At 45.8% G+C, this 23,009-nt stretch overlaps 1 protein-coding gene across 1 annotated transcript in view; it reads right to left on the reverse strand.

Moving 5' to 3' along the window:
- LOC123745535 (hemocytin) overlaps nt 1–23,009 on the reverse strand; it is a 316,051-nt gene that overhangs the window by 41,302 nt on the left and 251,740 nt on the right. The window contains exons 76-80 of the mRNA XM_045726144.2: nt 21,634–21,801; nt 18,444–18,571; nt 14,724–14,849; nt 8,508–8,719; nt 2,821–3,020 (exon numbers count right to left, since the gene is read on the reverse strand). Of these exons, the coding sequence (XP_045582100.2) occupies nt 2,821–3,020; nt 8,508–8,719; nt 14,724–14,849; nt 18,444–18,571; nt 21,634–21,801 (834 nt within the window). The remainder of the gene's footprint in view (nt 1–2,820; nt 3,021–8,507; nt 8,720–14,723; nt 14,850–18,443; nt 18,572–21,633; nt 21,802–23,009) is intronic.

Consider the following 23,009-nt stretch of genomic DNA (forward strand, 5'->3'; position numbering starts at 1 on the left):
GGGTGCCCAGACTCCCTGCGCTGGCTACACTTGATATCAGTTCTGAGGTTGAGCATCAATAACAACCCGATAAACTACCAACTGGAACGGGGGGAGCGTGCCGGGAAACCTCCAGGGCTCACCAGAAAATGGCGTTTCATTACATTCAAAGGTGGTTTTCTAAGGGGATTCCCTGTGGTTTCACGGAGCTACCTAATCAAAATAAAGTAAAAAGAGGGACTTACCCAGGAGGTGGCTGCCACTCGCATCTTAAAGTCGAGACAACTGGATGCAACCTACAACTCAAAGCGATACATGCCCGACTAGTCCCAGCAACATTGACCAAGTAATGGGCAGCCATGACCCTGTTCGACATCCAAAATTCCCATGCCCGAATGTCAGCCCAAGACATGTTACCAAAGACGACAGCCAAAGCAGCAAACTTTTGAACATTATGGGCACGAGGATAGACCGCAGGCTGGCTGGACCAAATAACCCTGCGGACGACCTGGGAGACCCGAGCCCCAGGCAGGGAAGGAGGGAAACCAGATCAACCCAAAGCGCATACCCGGCCACAGAGGTCGTGGCGCGCAGGTAACGGCGAAGAACAGCAACCGGACACAACATATGATGCACCCCCGATCTGACTAACCAAGCATCAACAATCCAAGAACCCCTCTGGAAAGCCACCGACTCATTCTTTGCCAGAAACGGAGATGGCTGAAAATGAACAAACCTACTGCCAGAACAGAAAAAGCAGAAATCTCTGCGCCGGAGGAGAGCATGAAGCTCCAGGACCCGACCCCCAGAAGCCAATGCCAACAGGAAAAAAAAGAGCCTTGGAAAAAATCGTGTACTGAAGGGGCCACCACAAACCAAGGAGAAGATAGATAGGAGAGCACCCTGTCCATGGACCAGGACAGCTCAGGTGGTGCATGAGCAGGCCAGAGGTGAAACAAAGCATGAGAAAGCTTACGGAACAGGGCAGAAGAGACATCTACCTCGAACACAAGATGAAGTGGCTCCACCAGCGCCGCACGATACTAGGCATCAAATGATAGTCCTGAAAAAGCGAAGAAAGAAAGGACAACACAACCCGAACTGAAATAGAGAACAACCTACTAAGAGAGAGAAAATGGTGGAAAGAGCACCAAGCATACCCACTCTGAGATGATCTGATGGAGCGCAGGCTTGCTCCCCAGCCCCAAACCTCCTGGAGGAAGAGCCACCCAATATCACCACAGGCCAGAAGAGACGACCAGTAATACCCACGAATCTTGGATCCAGGTGTGAGCAAACAGCGCGAGCCTCCCCCTCATCGCCCTGTCAACGGCGGCGACCCGCAAAAGGGCCAACGCCCCTTGTGAGAAACTGGTTGACAAACAGGGTGACCACTGCACCGACCAGACGCCACCAGCTCCGAAGGAAGCGCTGGCTCTGAAACTGGCATCACTGGCCTACCACGACCAAAGGAACCCCAAACCCTGGCACGACCCTTCCGGGAAGGCATACCATGGCCCCCCTGGAGAACCAACAAGTCCGACATGGGACGACAGCTAGACGAAGCTGCTTGTAGAAACTGCGTGACAGCAGACTTCGCAAACAGCAACATACAAAAGGGCAATGAAAACCTAAGAACCAGAGCCAAAGCGGATTACAAGGAGAGAGCAAGCACAGCCTGTTGGCACACGAGGCAAGAAGCAAAAACACAGACACTGCCTCCTTGAGAATCGGCGCATACAACTTCAACAAAGCAGCCACTGCCCTATCTGCGAAGGCATGCACACTGGACGAAGACCCAGCACCCAGTGCCTCTACATCTTCCTCAAGCCAGTCCAAGGACAGCTCGAGAAGGGAAAAGAAATGCAACACCGAGGCCAAATGCCACCGGGCATGCAAATCCTCAACTACTAAGGCAGCTGAAAGGGTGATCCGGGTGAGCAACCAACCTAGCGTGCTGCAGTAACCGATATCTAGCATGCAACGCCGAAGCCGCCTGTACTCGAATATCACTATCAGTAGAATGGGTAAACTGGAGTAAGAAAAAGGAACAGGACTTGCAAGACTCCGGGTCAAAGGTGTCATTGACCCAGCAGGCAGCATGATGGAGGCAAAACTGGTGAGTGTCACCCTAAGACAAGGGGACAGAGCAACCGTCAAACTTGCACTCTGCGAGATGGGACCCAGAGGATGCATCCATAGGTCCAGACCTATGGATGAAGGTAAACCTCCCTGTGTGCATGACATGAAACATGAAGCTTTGGCACACTAATACTCATGGCTCATGCACACTTTTATGTAAAACACTGCCATAAAGTCAAGAGAACACCAAAGAAAACAGGAAACCGAAGCCAGAGCAACGCGACTGTCAGGTAAGCACATCAATAAGAACTAAGCTGGTCGGACAGGGCTATCCAGGCCATCAATCTCCCCTCCAATGAGGGGGAGGTGGAGGCAACTAGCAGGGGGCTAGTTTCACTAAGTCTGGTTGTTTCTTTTATTATTGGAAGAGTTCTTTTGACATTTTAAGGGGGGCTTTGGTCGTGTTTTTAAACAGGCAGTGGTTTGTTTTGATTTGCCTATCTTTCTGGATGCCTTTCCTGGTGATGGCAAAGATGATATCATTTAAACGCAAAGTGATCATAGGCCATTGCTCTTTGTGGCTCTCTGATGGGGTGCCAGATTCTGGCTTGTGGTTCTCAGTAGGCAAAAAGAACTCTACAACTGATGACACTTGGTAGTATGGGATTTAATAAGTGATGATAGCTTCAGGGAGCCAACGGGGCTCCCCACAGAAGAGAGAGAATATAAAATAGCAATAAAAATGGTGTAACAACTTACAGCACTTAGCTATAATGCGCCAATCTGAGACAGGAGCTTCAGGATACTTCTCAAGGCACTGGGTGATGTAACGTGTAAGAGCCTGGCATCGGCACTCTTCATCAGTGCCTCCATTTAAACACTCACAAACAGAATCTACACATTTCTTCATAAATGGTGTTGCATCAACAGTGCTGTGGCATTCAGTAAATGGTCTGGCTCTGTAAGAATAAGTAGTAAAATGTAGTTAATTTGGCACAGAAACTTAACACAGAATAAAGAAAGTTGGTTAGGAAGCTTTGTAATTTGTCATTATGGCCAACACATTGTGAAGCTAGGAATCAGTTTTCTACATTCAATAATTTCACTGCAATCTGGCAGATGGAATATGTTTTTACCCTCTATAATTGGGAAAATCTCAAATGATTCAGTGCCAATAATATAAAGTATCTAAATATAAGACTAAAAATATATAATTACTAATGCAACTCTTTTACATAAACTTTTTCCACAAAATAGATAGTACAATACTCTCATCCAACAGAAATTCAGATGCAATGGTAGAATTCTGATTTTGTTTCAACGGGGCCTGACAGCTGAGTGGACAGCGCTCGGGTTTCATAGTCCTGAGGTTCCGATTTTGATCCTTGGTGGAGGCGAAAACAAATGGGCAGAGTTTCTTTCACCCTGATGCACCTATTCATCTAGCAGTAAATATGTACCAGGGAGTTAGACAGCTGCTACGGGTTGCTTCCTGGAGGTGTGTAACAAAAAGGAGGCCTGGTCGAGGACCTGGCAGTGGGGACACTTAGACCCGAAATCATCTCAAGATAACCTCAAGATGGGATGCAATGGAAATAGCGTCTGGACAATCAAAAAATTTCTAACAGTCCAAACTTAAAACATAAAATAATATTTAATTTATATTAAAATGTGTACTTTTACCCTGGGATTTTGGTATCAAAATAGTGATTTACCATTTAAAGAAATAGCAACATTTATTATGAAAGCAATGCCAATTTGAATGAAATTGAATGAAAGCAATGTCAATATTTGGTTGAGCCCCAGTGGCACCCTGAAGCTAGTATCACTAAGCTCCATAAAACCACATACTGTTACTGCAAAGAAAACTGCAGGTGGAACACTTTCAAAGAAGCCACCTGATTGCCATAGTGATGGCAATAAATATGCATCAGAAATACCAGACGCGAAGAGCAGAGGAAAAGGTCGAACCAGAGAAATACATCACTGGGCTGGCCCTCTGGATGAGGTGGAGCAGTGGAAAAACACCCAGATTCAGACACCGAGCAAGCAGTGACTGAAACTCCCCTCCCCCATGTAGGATTACAACCTGTTTAGTAGTCCAGGCTACTACTCCCAGCTCCTGGTTAGCAGACATGTGAACCAGCTGGGAGCCCACACACCTGTCCATCATTAAGATAAGCCCAAACTAAAACCCCAACATCAAAGAAAAGTCATGATGACCTGAGCCAAGCGTATGAACACGTGTGATGCCAGATAAAACCCAAATGGGGGAAATTGAAAGTGAGAAGCCAGTAACAGGACATGCCCAGAAGCACCCCCGAGGTCTAGGGAGGCCATCTGACTGACTGTCCCAAGAATGATATGGACCCGGAACAGAAAAGTCACCTGGAACACGGGGGGGGGGGGGGCAAGGAATGAAATGATTCAGCCATGAAAAGCCATGTAGGAACCTGAGGCCTGGAAAGCCCTGCTATGGGACCAGGAAAAAACCAGAAGTGATACAGCAGAGCCTACCATGCAGAAGCTATCAGTTCAAAATAACCCAACAAAGACAAGGAGATGAGACCTGCTAGGAAAAGACCAGACACCCAGAAACGAGAGGGACCAACCAACTTTACTGCAGGATACAGGAAATGACCCGCTAAGCCCACAGGTAAATTTGCAGGACCAAGAGTCAGCAAATGGGGTAAGCCGCCGCCTTCCCCTGTCCATTTTCCCAACAAGGGTTGAACTGCAAAGGTTGGCACGACCAATAATAGCCAAAACCAACTGAGCAGAGCAAACATGACACCGACCCGCCAGAGACAATCCCATGAGGAAAGCGCTTACAACCTGGGCTATGATCTGGCTCCACAGAGAGCCTACCTCAACCAACAGAAGGCAAAGCCTCAACCCTACCCAGCTGCCTCCAGTAACAAAAACAAAAACTTCAGGAACACAAATGGTCAGAAGGATGCCAAGAAGTGGAAAAATGAGGAAGGAGGACAGTAGAGCCAAGACTCATGCCAAAACTAAAAATCAGGCCAACACAGCTTGTTGACACACGAGTCAGGCAGCAAAGACCTTGGCCACCACATCCTGAAGCACGTGAATGATCAGCTTGAATGACCAAAACAGACATCAAGACCCCCCTTTCCATGCAGTTCCCACCAATGCTCAATGATATCCTGGAGCCAGTCTGAAGGAAGCCCCAGGAGACCCAAGAGCGCACAACAGAATCCAGTGCAAGTGGGCCTGAAGGAAAGTTGCTAAAAGAGTTGCCGATAAGAGGGAAGCTGAGGTATGGAGCAGCACGAGACCCATAACTTGAGGAGAGGAAGCAAACAGTCAGACAAGGAGGGGCATGAAAGTAGAGCCCACAGAACCCCCAAAAATTGTCAACACCCCATGACATGCAAGGGTGAAGAACTGACCAAGGCTGCACCAAGCACCAAGTAAAGACATGGGCATGTCTGTCAGCCAGGAAGTCACAGGAACTTTATAATGCACCCAGTAGGAAGAAGACGACCCAAATGAAAAAGAAGCATGGTTTAACAATGAGGCATAAACCAAGTCATGTAGGAGGCATATAAAAAGTGTCTCATGAACTGCCAAAAGAGAGGCCTGAGGCTGAAACCTCTAGAAGGATGATCCTGGTAGACCCAAAGGCAAGTAGAAATGAACCCAGGGGAAAGCAATATCCAAACATAAGCACACACTGATGGGAGATATGAAAATCCTCCCTGCAAAAGAACCCCCCCTCAGAAGGAACAAGGAACCATGTAGAGTCAAATAAGACCCAGGGGTCCACATTCAATTGTCTCCAAGCCCCAGAAGCCACAGGCCAGGGCTCTGGGGTGGAGCCAGTGTCCATACTCATCACCTAGGATAAAAAAGTGGAGTCCAAGGTAAAGGCTTCGAAGGAAGGAGGGGCTGGCTGACAAATGGAAGACCTAGAAGCCTTGGCAAGACGAGCAGGTTCAACTACCTTCATGCTTGCATTGGAAAGAGCAACCCCTGGAGCTACCCGAGACACATCCCAAGCTAAACCCTGCCCCAACCCAGAAACCCCTCAGTTGCCACTGGTCCGGAAATGGGAGGGGGGGGGGGGGAAGCGGCGAGAACAGGGGCAATCCCTGCCCAAATGGAAAGGTAGAGGAGGTGCAAATGGAACCAAGGTAGAAGTTACCAAACTCCTCCAATTCTGGGTCCCTAACCACCAATGGGGCAGCTCTAGGGTATCTGGCCAGGATCACAACCCAGAACACTGCAACCTAGAAAACCAAAGACAAAGCAGATTCTGCTTGATAAGCCCAAACCCCATCAGGTGGGTCACAAAGAAGAACCTAAATGGGAAAAGCAAACCCCCACAGGACTCAGGGTATAAGGTGTTACTGACCCAACATGCTACACGTCAGGTACAGATGGACCAAATGCCATCACATGGAAAGAATGACGAGCAACCTTCAAGTTCACTCAAGCAAGAGCTGGTACAGTGGGGATATCCAGAAGACCACTCAACCCTCAGGAGATTTCCAGGGCCAAAAGGAATTGACCAAACAGAACACCCAGGCACTGAGATGCTATGCTGGACTATTAATTGAAGGGTGTTGTATGAATCTATATAGGATACATAAGACATACATATAGAGATGATATAGTAAGCCAACACAGCCCTGGCCACAAGGTCATGAAGGCCGACTTCGACATGCAAAAGTGTAGCACATGAATACCCATTGCACCCCTTGCCAGCCAATGTCATTCCTGACCTGAGTAAAGACAGAAACCTCCCTTGACACCCGACTTGTCCCATGTGAGGGCCACCTTAATTGGGGAGGACATCGAAGGGTGGTAACTCCCGAACACTCCATGGGGAAAAACCCTGGCAGCGCAAGGGTAGCACTAGGGAGCACACGAGGAGGAGAACCCTGTGCACATGCACCTCCAAGCACCCAATGCCTGGCTTATGCCATACCATAGTGTACAGGACCTGCCCCAAAGGTAAAAGCCACCACTTAGCTGAAAAGCAGAACACTGGAGCAAAAGAATCAGGGAAGTGACCCAGTGCAGACTATGCATCAGCACAGATTGAGGTTCCAACTAACTGAGAGCTGCTTCCCCCCTCCCCTTCTTCTCATCCCCTCCCCTTAAATGACTGGGGCAGGTGGCCTGAATGAGCTTCAAGAAATTGTGACCATTTGTATACATTGTTGGGTGTATTCTTTCACCAGTTCTCAAGGCTGCAGTCTCATTTGAAGCCAGCAGTGGTCTGTTTTGTCTTGTTGACATTCTGGGTGCCTTTCCCAGTGGTGGAGTAAATAAATGTATAATGTCACTGCTCCCTGTGCCTCTGTTGAGTGCGGAGGGGGGCAGCAGGTTCTGGTTCTAGTCCCCGGTAGGCTATAGGACTCCACAGAATTGCGTGGCGTAGCCATCTAGTAGTGGATCAGTGCTAGAAGCTTCAGAGAGCCACAAAGGGCATCCTCCAGAAAATAACAATGATGTGATGTAATGGAAGACCAGATGGGGTCTGGAATCAATATTTGTGTTTAAGTGGAAATCCACTATATTGATCACACAGCTAACTTAATAGTAAAATTAATAATTATAATTCATTGTGATAGGGGACAGGCAGCCAGTTTATATATATACAGTACATGTAAGGCTTATATCCAGGTTCCCCCCTTCCTCCAGGGTGGAATTACTAACCCTCCCAGGATACAACCTCCAGGGTGGAATTACTGCCCCTCCCCAGGATACAACCTCCAGGGTTGAATTACTGCCCCTCCCCAGGATACAACCTCCAGGGTTGAATTACTGACCCTCCCCAGGATACAACCTCCAGGGTTGAATTACTGCCCCTCCCCAGGATACAACCTCCAGGGTTGAATTACTGCCCCTCCCCAGGATACAACCTCCAGGGTTGAATTACTGACCCTCCCCAGGATACAACCTCCAGGGTTGAATTACTGCCCCTCCCCAGGATACAACCTCCAGGGTTGAATTACTGCCCCTCCCCAGGATACAACCTCCAGGGTTGAATTACTGCCCCTCCCCAGGATACAACCTCCAGGGTTGAATTACTGACCCTCCCCAGGATACAACCTCCAGGGTGGAATTACTGACCCTCCCCAGGATACAACCCCATAACAAGTTGACTAACTCCTGGGTACCTATTTACTGCTAGGTGAACAAGCGCATTATGTGATAGAAAATACGCCCAACCATTTCTGTCCCTCCAAGAATTGAAACTCGGAATTCTCGACTATGAGTCAAGAACGAACCCATCTGTATTTCAGGCACTCTTTATAAGTAAATAGAATAAAGTACAAAAAAGTACAAAGTATAAGTAAAGTATAAAGCAAGGTGAACAGTTCTTTAGATACAAATGAAGATAACAAATAATACATAAGATAATAAATCTAGTGATAACCACTATACATGTACTGTAAATATATACTTACTGAATAGTATTGCATAGTTCAAATGCTTTGACTGTGATTTCTGATGTACACTTGGGTTTTTCTTCACATTCTTCATTGGCTAAATTCCATGACTGACCATATTCTTTGATGGAAGTTGCAAGTTTACCATCAGGTTTAGTTTTATCATCATTTGAATCTCCTGTGTAGAAGCCACACAAACCATCTACCTTATTAACTAGATGATCTCCAAGCTGTGGAATAAGTTAGCATTAAGAAAAGAATATCAATGCAAAAATTAAAAGTATATTTAAGGGTTTAAAAATGAGTATTTTACTAATAGTTTCCATGATGGAAATGTGGAGGGCATGAGATCTGTATACTTATGCAGGTATATGCATGTATGTATATATATTATGTATGTAACTACTTAAGTGTAGTTACAAGATGCCAGCTACATTTGTGGTGGCTCATTTTTCCAGTACTCTGTCATATGGTGTTTTGAAACTACTGATGGCTATCGCATTCACCGCCTTCTCGTGTAACTTTTTTAAATTGTCTACTGTACCACGCTGTTTACAAAAGATAACTCTTTAATGATTTTGGCACCTTAGTTTCTTTAGTGTGAATCTATGATCTCTTGTTCTTGAAGTTGCAGGTTTCATGAATTCCCTTTTGTCAATTTTGTTGATTCCTCTTACTATTTTGTAAATAGTGATTATATTGCCTCCATTTCTTCTATCTTCTAGCTTTGTCAACTCTGGTGATGTGTCTTGGGTACAGTACAGTTACTGTACATTGTGGGAACAGTGTACAGAATTCCTAACACAGATATTGCTGAATTCAACTCTTAACTTTAGAAATCTAATAATAATGAACAAACTTAACAAAAACCAACTAATACTTTCAGGTGATTTTAATATTGACCTCTGACGGCCTCATAACCCTCAAGTTGCTAGTTTTCTCAACTGTATGAATTCCGCAAAACAAACCTCACATGGTAAAAAACTAAAACAAAAAACGAACAGAGAGGTAGAAACTCCCTACAATCCAAAGGAAACAAGCAAAACATCACACTTTACTGCCGCGCCGATCATCTGTGCAGCCCTCCCCGCCCGAAGAGGAGGAGGGGTAAACTCGGACCTCACCACGCCGACTGCCTAGCATCAGTTTGGAAGCTAAGCTTCAACCAACGTGAAAAAACCGCCAAACAGGTGGGAGGGATGGTTGCCAGGGAGCCTCCAGGGCTCACCCAGAAAATGGCGTTTCACTACATTCAACGCTGGTTTTCTGTGGGGGAGCCCCTCCGGCTCCCTGGAGCTTCATACTCAAAGAGAAGGAAAAGAAAGGGCTGACACAGGAGGCCGCCACCACAAACTCCGCAATGCGAAGCCGAGACAACAGGCTGCAACCTGCAACCCAAGGCAACAAGAACGCACAGGAGCAGACACGAGCATAAGGAACGGGCGGCCAGGAACCTGTGTGACCCTCAAATCCTTGCGCCCGAAATGAGCCCTAGACGTCACCAACAGAGCAGCGAAAGCTGCAAACGTCCGAGCAGCATGGGCGCAAGGACAGACTGCTGGCTGGAAGACTTAAAAACTCTGCGGACAACCTGGGAGACCCGAGCGATGAAACAGGAAATGAGGGGAACTGGATCAACCCAAAGCGCATCCCCAGACACAGTACGCAGGTAATGGCAAAAAAGCTCAACCAGGCAACACAGGACGCACCTCCGGCCGAACCAAACAAGCATCACTAACCCAAGGACCCCTCCGGAAAGCAGCTGTCTTGACCGTCGCCAGAAGGACAGAGAAAGACTGCAAACGTACAAACCTACCACCAGTACCAAAGAGCAGAAACCTGAACTGAAGGGGCTACCACAAACTGAGAAGAAGATAAGAGGGCACCCTGATCAAGGACCAGGATAGCTCAGGCGACGCATGAGCAGGCCGGAGGTGAAACAAAACACGAGAAAGCGTCCAAAATGGGGCAGATGTGATGTCCACCCCGAACGCAAGCCGAAGCGACTCTGCCAGCGCAGCACAAAACGAGGCGACACTAAGAAACATCAAATAATTGTAGTCCTGAAAAACCAAGAAAGAACACAACAACTCGATGTGAAAGAGAAGACGACCTACGAAGAGCAAGAAAAAGGTGCATAGAAACACCAGGAACATCATACTGTTGCCGAGACGAAGCTTGCAGGTGGGACACCATCAACAAAACCACCTGATCACCACAGATGGTGATACCCGTGTCAAAATACCAGACACGAAGAGCTGAGAAGGCCGAACCAATCACGTACAGAACCGGTCCGACCTGCCGAAAGAGGCTGAGCCGCGGGAAAACCCCCGGGGTTCGGACACCTATCAAGCAGCGTCCGAAAATAACGCTGGGTCGGCCACCAAGGGACCATGAGGACTACTCTCTTGGGAATGGGCTCCAACCGAGCCAGAACCCAAAGCAACAGCTGAACCAGGAGAAGAGGAACAGGTACCCCCCACCTCAACCAGTCCTGCCGAAAGGCATCCACTGTGAACGCCTCGCAGGCGGATAAGGGCGCCACATACGATGGGCGAAGCCTAGACCACGCCGACTCGAAGACGTCCATGGCCAGGAGTCCATACGTCCGGCAGAGCCAATGAAATGAGTCGGCAACGACTGGCCAATCCGCGAACAGAGGAATGAACCGAGACAGGCTGACCGCCAGGACGTAGAACACACCCCAGACATGAATCTTATGGTTAGCCAAACCCCGAGAATCCAGCAAATGAGCCACTCTAAGGGATCAACCCCAAAGGTCAAACACCTAAGAGAAACTCTGTGGTTCCGGCAAAGAACCGCAAGAGAACAGTCCGAATGGAGCTGAATGTTAGAGCACCGAGTGACCCTAACCCTCCGAAGCGCAAACCAGACAGCCACGAACTCCCAAACCGTGCTGTGGGCCCGACGGACGGACAGACCCCCACCATTACCGGCTGACCTGGTGAGCACTGGTCACAAAGCCCCAGCCGAGAGATGACCCGTCCGTGAACACATCGAGCGAAGGCTCGGGGAGGTGCCAAGGCACGGAATCCCGAAAACCCCAAAGAGGAAGCTGGTGACGCAGCACCAACACAAGATCCCCGGAGGAACGAACACAACGATTGCAAGAGAGGCGGAAGAGAAGTCTCTGAAGGAACTAAACAGACACCGAAGCCAAACCCGACCCTGCGGGCAGACCAGCACGTTGAAGTTCAGACTCCCGCCTAACTGCTCGAGCAACCGCCGAGCAACCCGGGACCCCTCATGAACAGCTGAAGGTGGGACCACAGCCGCAGCAACACTTCTGGAGGGAAGGACAAGGAGCGGCCCAAGAGCCCTAAACAAGACCCAGCCAGGCCCGAACCCGGGACGGAAACAGATGGAATGGCCTCCAGATCACCAGAAAACCAAACCTGGCGATCTGGAAAGAACCACACCCCAGGCGAGCAGACAAGCGGACCGACTGGGAACCCACACCAGCCAGTCGTCGAGGTAGGCCAGACACCAAATCCCAAGCAGACTCAGACAGGGCACCAAGATCCGGTAAAGATGGAGAAATACATGGGCAAATGCGGGGGGGTCTGGGGCTTCCCCTTCCCCTTCCCGGGGAGGACATTTTCATTTGGTGAGTTCTATCCTCTAGTTCAGCTTTCAGTAGCAATTTCTTAACCAGAATAGGGGTTTGTTTTGGGGCGCTTACCTTTCTGGGTGCCTGACCCAGTCGATGTCAGACATAGAATGCTTCTAACCACAAGGGGGGGGGGGGTTCTATAGGCCATTGCTCCTCGTACCTCTCTGAGGGAGTCAGGTTCTGGCTCGTGGTCCCCAGTAGACCTAGAACTCCATTCGCTTGACTGATGCCAGGGTCTAATACATTCATATCAGCCTGGTTAGCTCAGAGGAGCAGAAGGGGCTCCACCTCAGAAAACCTCTAGATTTTTACCTCCCGCAATTGCATTGCTCTACAACAAATAACTTGAACTTGAACCTTTACTGATATTCTAAAAAAAAAAAGGAAGAGGAACCCCAGTCAATAAAAGTGGTGATCTCACTGAAGTCAACAATTTGAGACTAATATCAATCCTACCAATCTTGTTTAAAATATTTGAAAAGTTAATCTACATTTACTTCTAAGTAGCAAAACACAATATACTTAGCTCTTGCCAATATGCCTTCAAACCCAAAAAGAGCACCAATAAAGCACTGATTAGTGTGATTACCTTGATACATGCCTCTCTTGATGAAAATAAGTACTATACTCTGTTGGTTTATTTACTGACCTACATAAGGCTTTCAACACCGAAAACCACAACAATCTTCTTTTTCTTAAATTAACACTATGGAGTCAATGGTCACTCCCTACAATCTTACCTCAGTGACAGGCTCCAGTATGTCTCTATGAATGCTTCTAATTCCCCACCCTACCCATTAACATTGGGTTCTACAGGGAAATATTCTAGGAAACCTATGTGTGGGTGTTCCCAAACCCTCGTGTGTTCAGTAGTACTCCAGGTTGCAATCCTTATAGCATGTCGTGGTCTAGTCGTTTAGGGCGTGTGCCTGGGAACACACACCGCATAGATTCAAACCCTTATCACAGTTCCTACGGATTTTTCATTGATGCAATCACATTAGTGTAATTGCTCTGTGTATTGAAAGAGGAGCATCAGAGGTAGAATATTACTAGATGGCAGAGCCAGAGTGCATGAGCGGATTGTGCGAAAATCCTGTTCTGGCTTCAGTAGAAGCCTCAGGAAACACTCATGTGTTCGATAAAACTCCAGGTTGCAATCCTTATACCATGTCGTGGTCTAGTCCTCTAGTGTGTGTGTGTAGGAACACCCACCACATAGGTTCGAACTCTCATCATGGCTCCTATGGATTTTCTCATTATTATCATTATTAATTTTTCATCAAATCTTGGTGCATGCTGAGGTCGTGTTGAGCCTTCAAATGTGAGAAGAAAGCTCGAATGGTCCCCAAGCCATAAATCACTAGGAGCTCTGACCCCATCAGGAATCAAACCTGTGTTACCAGAGCTCACCCCACTGACTTACACAGTACAGTACTAATACCACTCCACCAGCGATAACCTGAAAGTATTGGTTTGACCAGGAAATCATATGCATCCACATGCATTGTATGACAAACCAACACCCTGCAACTCACGTGATGCATATTAGGTACAGCTTTGCACTAGGATTTTATGAAAAAACTATGACCATGATGTATCATGAGGGTTGCCAGGTGTTGGATGGTCATGGAACTTGTAAAACAAAAAGTACATGAGCTCCAGGACCAACCAACAATTTTAGGCAATCACTGGTGTAGGGGTTGAATAGAGCAGAATACTTTTGCACAATGACAGCCCCTTTCAAAGCTGGAGAAATTGCTGATCTGGAGAGTGTGCAGAGGTCCTTCACTGCTAGAATCCACTCAGTAAAACATCTTAACTATTGGGACCCTCTAAAATGCCTAAATCTGTATTCTCTTGAGCGCAGGCAGGAGAGATACATAATAATTTACATATGGAAAATAACAGAGGGGCTGATCCCAAACCTGCACACAGAAATAACACCACATGAGACCAGAAGGCATGACAGGATGTGCAGAATACCCCGATTGAAAAGCAGAGGTGCAATAGGTACTCTGAGAGAAAACTCTATCAACATCAGAGGCCCGAGACTGTTCAACACGCTTCCACTAAACATAAGGGGCATAACTGGCCGATCCCTCACAGTGTTCAAGAGAGAACTTGATAAGCACCTCCAAAGAATACCTGATCAACCAGGCCTGACCATTCATATGTCAGGCTGCGAGCAGCTGTGTTCAACAGCCTGGCTGACCAGTCCAGCAACGAGGAGGCCTGGTCGAGGACCAGGCCAAGGGGGACGCTAAGACCCGAAATCATCTCAAGGTAACCTCAAGGTGGTATTAGTACTATGTAAGCCAGTGAGGTGAGCCCTGGTAGCACAGATTCAAATCCTGGTGGGTCATGATATTTAGCCTCCTACCCATAACCAACCCTCCTTGATCTCTCCCATGCTAGAGTGAACATGATCGTATGTCAGTTGTGACCAACTTTGAAGTTGGATCACAAAACACTGATCCAAGTAGGCGGAATAATGAGATTTAGAGCATTCTCTAGTTCACATGTGGTTATTCTGCATATACTCTATATATATAAACAAAATTTTCTTTTAATTGTACACAGTACAGTATTTCACTTACAATGATATTGACATTCATCTCAACATTCCATTCAACACTGAAGCTGTGTGTTTTAGACTGGAAGTAGATGGAGTCGCCTACTCGAGAGATACTGAAGGTATTTGTAGATGTGCCAATGCGCTGAGCCTGCAGAAGATATACAAAGGTTAGCACAAATATTTATATATAAAATAATAATATTGCTACATATTCATAATAATATTAACAATAGTTGTATAAAACTAAAAAGAGCAATTATGACTTCTTTACCTGAATTTACCTAGGCCAATAATACTAGTGGCCTCAATGAGGACAGGAAGCTAGCAGCTTGTCAAAGGTTCCCCCAATTTGCCCTGATCTTTTCCAGCTGTATTTTAAACCCCAGCAGAATTTTGGCATTTACAGCTTCGGTGGATAGCGGGTTCCACGGGTTTACAACTCTATGGGTGAAAAAGCATCTCCTGCTTTCTGTCCTACATTGTGGTTTGTTGAGCTTGAACCCGTTGCTCCTCGTTCGTGTTACATCTGACATTTTGAAGAAATGATTGGATCGACATCCTCCAAATTGTTCAGTATTTTAAAAGTTTTAATGAGATCCACCCTCTCATGCCTGGTTTGCAATGTAGTTAGTCCAGTGGCCCTCAACTGTTCCAGATACGTGAGATGACTAAGCTCTGATATGAGTTTTCTTGTCCAGTATTGCACTTTCACCAGAGCAGCTATGTCCTTCTGAAGATGAGGTCTCCATGCTCGAATACAATAATCCTGGTGGGGGCGCACCAAAGACTTATACAATTCAACAACTACTTTCTTTTCCTTGAAGTTTACAAGGAAAACTCATTTACATTTATAAAACCCTTTTCTTAAGTGCAAACCCTGTTCTGAAACTCTTCCTGGACAGATGTAATAGAACACATAGTCACCACACCAGACATAAATATCTCTTTGATATCCCCAGAGTCAAACTTAATCTGTGTAAACACTCTATGCAAATAAAGGGACCCAGTCTATGGAACTCACTCCCTAATGAACTGAAAAGCTGTCCAACTTTTGCCTTATTCAAAAAAAAAAAAAAGTACCTAATTTCATCTTCATAGTTTTCTACCTAGTGCTTTATCTGCAATGTACCTGTAAACATTTTTTTTTAATTTTACTTTAATTATTCTACTTAAATTTATCTGTATCTGTAAACTAAAGCTGTAAAATACCTGTAAACATTTTTTGTCAATTTAACTGTGAATTATCTAATAATTATCTGTTCGTTCGTGGAGTTCGTGGCTGTCTGGTTTGCGCTTCAGAGAGTTCGGGTCACGTGCGGCTCTACCATCCGGCTCCATTCGAACTGTTCACTGGTGGTTCATTGCCGGAACCATGGGGGTTCTCTTCGATCCTTGCCCCCTTGGAGTTGGTCCCTTCGAGGACCAACTCCAAAGGGATTTGGAGTTGGTCCTTCCTTCATTCCTTCGAACTCCTTCGAGGAATGAACAGAGACAGGTCATCCTCGCGGACGACCAGTCTCTGTTCATTGCTTTGTTCACAGATTGGCTGGTCGTCGCCGACTCATTTCGTTGGCTCTGCCAGACATACGGACTCCCGGACATGGACATCTTTGTGTCAGCGTGGTCTCGGTGTCTCCCATTCTATGTGGCGCCCTTCCCCGCTTGGGAGGCGTTCACAGTGGATGCCTTTCGGCAGGACTGGTCGAGGTGGAGCTACCTGTACCTCTTCCCACGGTCCGGCTGTTGCTTCGGGCTCTGGCTTGGTTGGAGTCCATCCCAAGGAGAGTAATCCTCATGGCCACTTGGTGGCCGGCCCAGCTTTGTTTTCAGACGCTGCTTGATCGGTGTCCGAACCCGGGGCGTTTTCCCGCAGCTTCTCCTCTTTCGGCAAGTCGGACTGATCCAGTACGTGGCTGGTTCGTCCTTCTCCTCTGCTCTTTGCGTCTGGTCTGTTTGAAGCGGGTGTATCACTACCTCTATGGTCATCAGGTGGCTACGTTGATGGTTTCCCATGTGTGAGTTTTATCTCAGCAACAGTATGAAGTTTCCTGGCGTTTCTTTTTGCCATTTCTTGCTCTTTGTAGATTGTCTTCTCTTTCGCATTGGGTTGTCTAGTCCTTTCTTGTTTTTTCAGGATCATTATTTGATGCTTCTTATTGTCACCTTGTTTTGAGTGGCGCAGGAGGAGCCGCTCCAGTTTGCGTTCGGGGTGGACGCCACATCCGCCCTGTTCCATACGCTTTCTCGTGCTTTGTTTCACCTTCAGCCTGCTCATGCGCCGCCTGAGCTGTCCTGGTCCTTGACCAGGGTGCTCTTTTATCTTTCCTCTCCTCGGTTTGTGGTAGCCCCTTCGGTTCAAGATTGTTTTTCAAAGGCCATCTTTTGTTGGCATTGGCCTCTGGGTGTCAGGTCGGGCAGCTTCAGGCTCTCCTCCGATGCAGGGGTTTCTGCTCTTTTGGTACTGGCGGTAGGTTTGTACATTTGCAGCCTTCTCCATCTTTCTAGCGAAGGCCGAGGCGGTTGCTTTCTGGAGGAGTCCTTGGGTTATTGATGCTTGGTTGGTTTGGACATGAGGTGCGTCATGTGTTGTCCGGTTGCAGCTCTTCACCGTTACCTGCGTGCCGTGGCTGGGGATGTACTTTGGGTTGATCGGGTATCCCTCGTTCCTTGTTCCAGGGCTTGGGTCTCCCAGGTCGACCACAGGGTTATTAAGTCTAGCCAGCCTGTGGTCTATCCTTGCGCCCGTGCCGTTCGGATGTTTGCAGCTTTCGCTACCGTGTTTGGTAACATGTCTTGGGCTCTTTTTTTTGGGTGCGGGGATCTGGAGGTCGCACAGGTTCCTGGCCGCCCGTTATTTTATGAGCGTGTCTGCTCCTGGGCATTCTTGTGTTGCTTTGGGTCGCAGGTTGCATCCTGTAGTCTCAACTTCGCGTTGTGGATTTTTGTGGCCGCCACCTCCCGGGTCAACCATTTCTTTTCCTTCTCTTTGGGTATGAAGCAAAAGGAAGCTGTAGGGGCTCCCCTCAGAAAACCAGCGTTGAATGTAATGAAACGCCATTTTCTGGGTGAGCCCCAGAGGCTCCCTGGCAACTCTCCCTCCCACCGGTTGGCATATTTTTTGTGTTATTTGACACTTAGCTTCCGAACTGGAGTGCTATGCAGCCGGCGAGGCGAGGTTCGGGGCCCCCCCTCCCCCTCTTGGGTAGGGGAGGGCTGTGCAGACGAGCTGCGTGGCAGTAGTGTGTTACATTTGCTTGTTTGCTTGTTTCCATGGGATTGTAGGGAGTTTCTACCTCTCTGTTCGGTTTTTGTTGTTAGTTTCTTACCATGTGGGGTTTGATTTGTTATGCCTACCTTTCTGGGTGTCTAACCCCGGTCGATGGCAGATAAGGAAAACCCCCAACTATAGGGGGGTTTTCAGGGCCACTGCTTCCTGAAACCTCTCTGAAGGGACCAGGTTCTGGTGCTGGTCCCTGGTAGGTCTGAACTCCTTAGCTAATGTCTTGGTCAAATATAACATACATTAGCCCAATAAGCTCCAGGGAGCGTCCGGGGCTCACCCAGAAAATGGCATTTCATTATATTCAACGCTGGTTTTATGATTCCTAAAGCACATGATTCTCTTCAGTCCATCTTTTAACCTTACTATAACGATTTATGTTTTCCTGAACATAGTGAACATAATCAAGTCTTTCAGTTAGATATTAGATAAAAATACAACTTACATACAGTAGTATCTTACCTGAGTGACAGTATAGGTGTTTTCATCCCAAATGATGAGTAGGTCTGGCCGAAGAATCAGCTGCTTATCTTCTTGCGTAATGTTTAAGTAACGGTCACATTTTTCGCTCTCAGAACAGTTCTTGTGTACTGCCAAAAACAAAATATGTAGAATCAAAATTATTTTGTGACTATGCAGATTTAAAATTTTGAAGAATATGCTTTAATTACATTTCAGTAAAATATAACCAGAGGTGTATTGTAGCTACTGTAGATATTTTATGTATACAATATTCTTTACAATGCACTCATTTTAATAGTAATTTATAAATATGCCAATAAAATTAAATTTATATAATATTGGGTACTTATCTACTTTATTATATTTTCTTGAATTTGTATAATGAGTAAACTCAATTATCCATTATATTTCCATTAATGCAATTTAACATTCCTTTTATTATTATTCTGTAGCATTCCTTTTTCCCCAAACCCCTGTGTGCATAAGAAAGCCACATGGTTAATTAATACTTATACTGTACTATTGCCATAAACTTTTTATTGCACGAATTATGACTTTGTTTTTTCCAAAATAAATGGTATATGGGATACAAAAGGAAACAAGAACTCTAATGGCAGGATAATGGTACCAACATAAATTTTGTTTATGATATAGCAAGTACAAAGTGGGCTGTGTGCAACTGTGTGCTGTGGGAGGCACTCAGGCTTTTTGAGCTGATATCCATATACCCCCCTATAGGGAATTCTATTGTGAACAATTTGATATCAAAATGAATAACATAGCATGAGAATTGCAGGAGAGAAAACTGAAAAGAGTATACACATTTTAGTGTGGCTGCCCGCTCGTGCAAAACGCTTGGCCCACCTTGGGATAGGCAGGGGCACGCACGCCAAGGAACACGAAAGTGTTAACACTATCGCACTCCGTTGTCTCCCCCTTGTAGTCACTCATTTTTCTTCTGAGTCCTCTCGGGTGACTAGGTCTGGAGTCACTCATTAAAATATTTGTTAAAAATTTAAATTTAATCCAATCAATCTGGGAGTGATTTCAAAATGAGTGCCTTTAGATTGCGAACAATTTGATACCAAAATGAAAGACGTAACGCAAAAATTGGTGTCAGAACACTGAAAATATATCAATAATTTTGTGGTGTTGAGCATCCAAAAGTTAAAATATGTTAAAATTCCATTTATTTTTCTATTATTATGGGACTAGTTTTAAAATACGCGCCTTTATTTTGCCTAACAATTTTATACCAAAATGAAACACATAACACAAAAATTGATGTTATCAAATGAACAAGTATATATATTAGTCTGCAGGTGTGTCAATTGGTGCTCGTTCACGGGTAACTTGGCCGACTTTAGGCTTTGCTATGGGGGAGTCACGCCGGACTTTTTGACCTTGTATGCATATACCCCTATAGGGAATTCTATTGCAAACACAATGATACCAAAACGAATGACGTAGCACGAGAATTAAGGTGGGAAAACTGAAACGAGTATACATATTTTGGTGTCGCCGCACGCTTGCCCACACCGTCAGGAGCAGACGTCAAAGTCTGCGGAGTGTCCGCACAACGCACGATAGTGTTAATATTGTATCTCAGTCTGTGTGTGTGTGTGTGTGTGTGTGTACAAGTCCAAAAGTGGAGGATTCACTGTGCGGTAACTGGTAATATTTTTGATTGTGTACCATTATAATTGTTGGAATTCAAATTTCATCATGTGCCTTTTCATTGTTTGAAAATATTCAGTATTTTGCATTTTTCTTATTGACTGGAAAGTCCAGTTATCTTGTTCTGTGTGAAGTAATCCCTAGAGGAAAATTTAAGTTAATTTGATTATTTTCATGTGTTTTGCTGTGGTCAAAATCAAAAGATGAATTATAGTTCATAGTTGGAATTCATTCTACTTTTTGCATTTAAAGAAATTAACATTTATAAAATCCATATGTACAAGGTAGATATTATAAGCTATAAATAAAAATAGAAGTAATAATATTTAGGTCTTAACACTTTCATCTGGCGAAGATGGAAATTGCAGCCATTAATAACTTTAAGGATGTCCGGCGGTGACGCATGTTGCGTCTAAAATTATAATATCTCTTAAAATTCCATTTATGGTTCGATTATTATGGGACTAATTTTAAAATGTGCACCTTTAAGTTGCAAACAATTTGATACCATAATGAACGACATAACATGACAATTGAGGTCAGAACACTGGAACGATTCTAAATACTTGTGGGTGATGAGCGTCCAAAATTAAAATATTTGTTAAAATTTCATTTATTGTTCGATTATTATGGGACTAGTTTTGAAATCCGCGCCTTTAGATTGCAAAAAATTTGATTCTAAAATTAACGACGTAGCACAGAAATTGAGGTCAGAACATTGGAAAGAGTATACATTAAACACAGAAATCAGAATAATGTGATGCATCATATGAACAAATCCACAAGGGCCGTGATGAGGGTTCGAACCTACATCCGAGAGGATCCCAGACGCGCCTTAATCAATTCTTTAAACTGGTTGCAATTCTTTTTCATGTCGTGGCACAGTTGATTAAGGCGCGTCTGGGATCCTCTCGGACGTAGGTTTGAACCCTCATCGCAGCCCTTGTGGATTTGTTCATTTAAAGAGTATACATATTTTAGTGTGGGTGCATGCTCCCAGGAAACACCAGACCCACCCCGGGGCTGGGGCGCGCCCGTCGCGGAGGCGAAAGTGTTACTTTAATTTATAAAAGATAATATAATTAACATAACTTCTCTTCAAGAAGAGAGATTGAAGCATTAATTTTGACATGCTGAGTGTTGCTCTACATGCTGTAAATCCTTTGTGATTATATTGAGAAGAATGGGTTTCTGACACCAAGGTATGTGTTATCAATATATCATGTCAACTGTCTCATATATTTGTACTTAGCAAAACCAGGCAAGAAATCGCCTCCCTATGCTTACAGTAATATAGTGGTCAGCACAGTCGGTTCATTGTCAAAAGATCCTAGGTTCAATTCCTGCAGCAGGACAATAATAAATATATACCAAGTAGTTAAGCTACTGTTGTAGAATGTATCCTTCAGAAGGTGAAAGCTACACTTTCTTAACCCCTGTGATAAGTCCAAGAGGCTTTCTGTCCCAACAATAGAAAACCAAACCAAAAACAAACTGTAAAATATATTCTTACCAGATACAATCCAATCTTTGTTGATCTTATCCTCAGCCAGGATGTGATTACATGGTTCTAGTTCATAATCTGAACCGTCAAAGGAATTGAAGGTGCGCCCTTCCATGTTACATTCTGGACTGATAACTTTTGGCAGGCCTGGAGTTGGTTCTGGACTTCCAATGGGTCCTAATGATATGAAAAAAGTAATGTCAGAGAGGTAGATAGAGTATCTTATTGCAGGTGTTTGACAGCAAATATTCCTGTATATAGATTTTGCTGCACTTTACAAGAATTAATCAGCAATGGAAAAATGTTTAACAAAAAACATGCAGTTGAGGTTCTCTCACAGGAAATAAAGCTTTTAGCAGATATGAAAAGAACTTTAATGAACATTTGGCTGTTCCTTAACCCTTAGACAGCTGCTACAGAGCTGTCACACCCGCCTATACACAAAAAATAAAAAATAATTTTTCACAATAGAATTATTAATTTGAATGTAAAATGTAAGAAAAAACAAAAAACCAGCGTTGAATGTAATGAAACGCCATTTTCTGGGTGAGTCCCGGAGGCTCCCCGGAGCTATCCCAGGCTGATATGCTAATGTCAGACTTTGGCATCAGTCATGTGTATGGAGTTCTTAGGCCTACCGGGGACCACGGCCAGAACCGGGCCCCCTCAGAGAGGCAAGGGGAGCAATGGCCTATAGAAGCCCCTGTGTAGTTGGAAGCATTCTATGTCTGCCATCGACCGGAACAGGCACCCAGAAAGGTAAGCGCCCCAAAACAAACCCCTATTCTGGTTAAAATTGCTACCTAATACCGAACTAGTGGATAGAACTCCCCAACCGAAAACAAGCAAATTAGTGTGACGTCACACACTGCCGCGCCGCTGTCTGCGCAGCTCCCCCCTCCCCGGGAGGGGGAAGGGGGAGCCCCAGACCCCCCGCGCCGGCTACCCACACCTCAGTTCTTGAGGCTGGATGTCAAAAACGCGAAAAACCGCCGACCGGAGGGAGGGAGGGATGCCGGGGAGCCTCCGGGACTCACCCAGAAAATGGCGTTTCATTACATTCAACGCTGGTTTTCTGGGGGGAGCCCCGTCGGCTCCCCGGAGCTAACTACCCACAGACAGAAAAAGAGGGACTTACCCGGGAGGCGGTCGTCGCTCACCCCTCAACTCGAAGCCGAGACAACTGGCTGCAACCGCCGACCCAAAGCAACACAGGCCCGACGAGGGCCAGGGACATTCACAAGGTAACGAGCAGCCAGGACCCTGTTCGACCGCCAAAATCCCCGCGCCCGAATATCAGACCAAGACATATTCCCAAAGACGGCAGCAAGAGCCGCGAACTTACGAACGTCATGGGCACGGGGATAGACCGCAGGCTGGCTAGA

This window comes from Procambarus clarkii, chromosome 71, assembly GCF_040958095.1.
Source record: "Procambarus clarkii isolate CNS0578487 chromosome 71, FALCON_Pclarkii_2.0, whole genome shotgun sequence".
NCBI classification, from domain to species: Eukaryota; Metazoa; Arthropoda; class Malacostraca; order Decapoda; family Cambaridae; genus Procambarus; species Procambarus clarkii.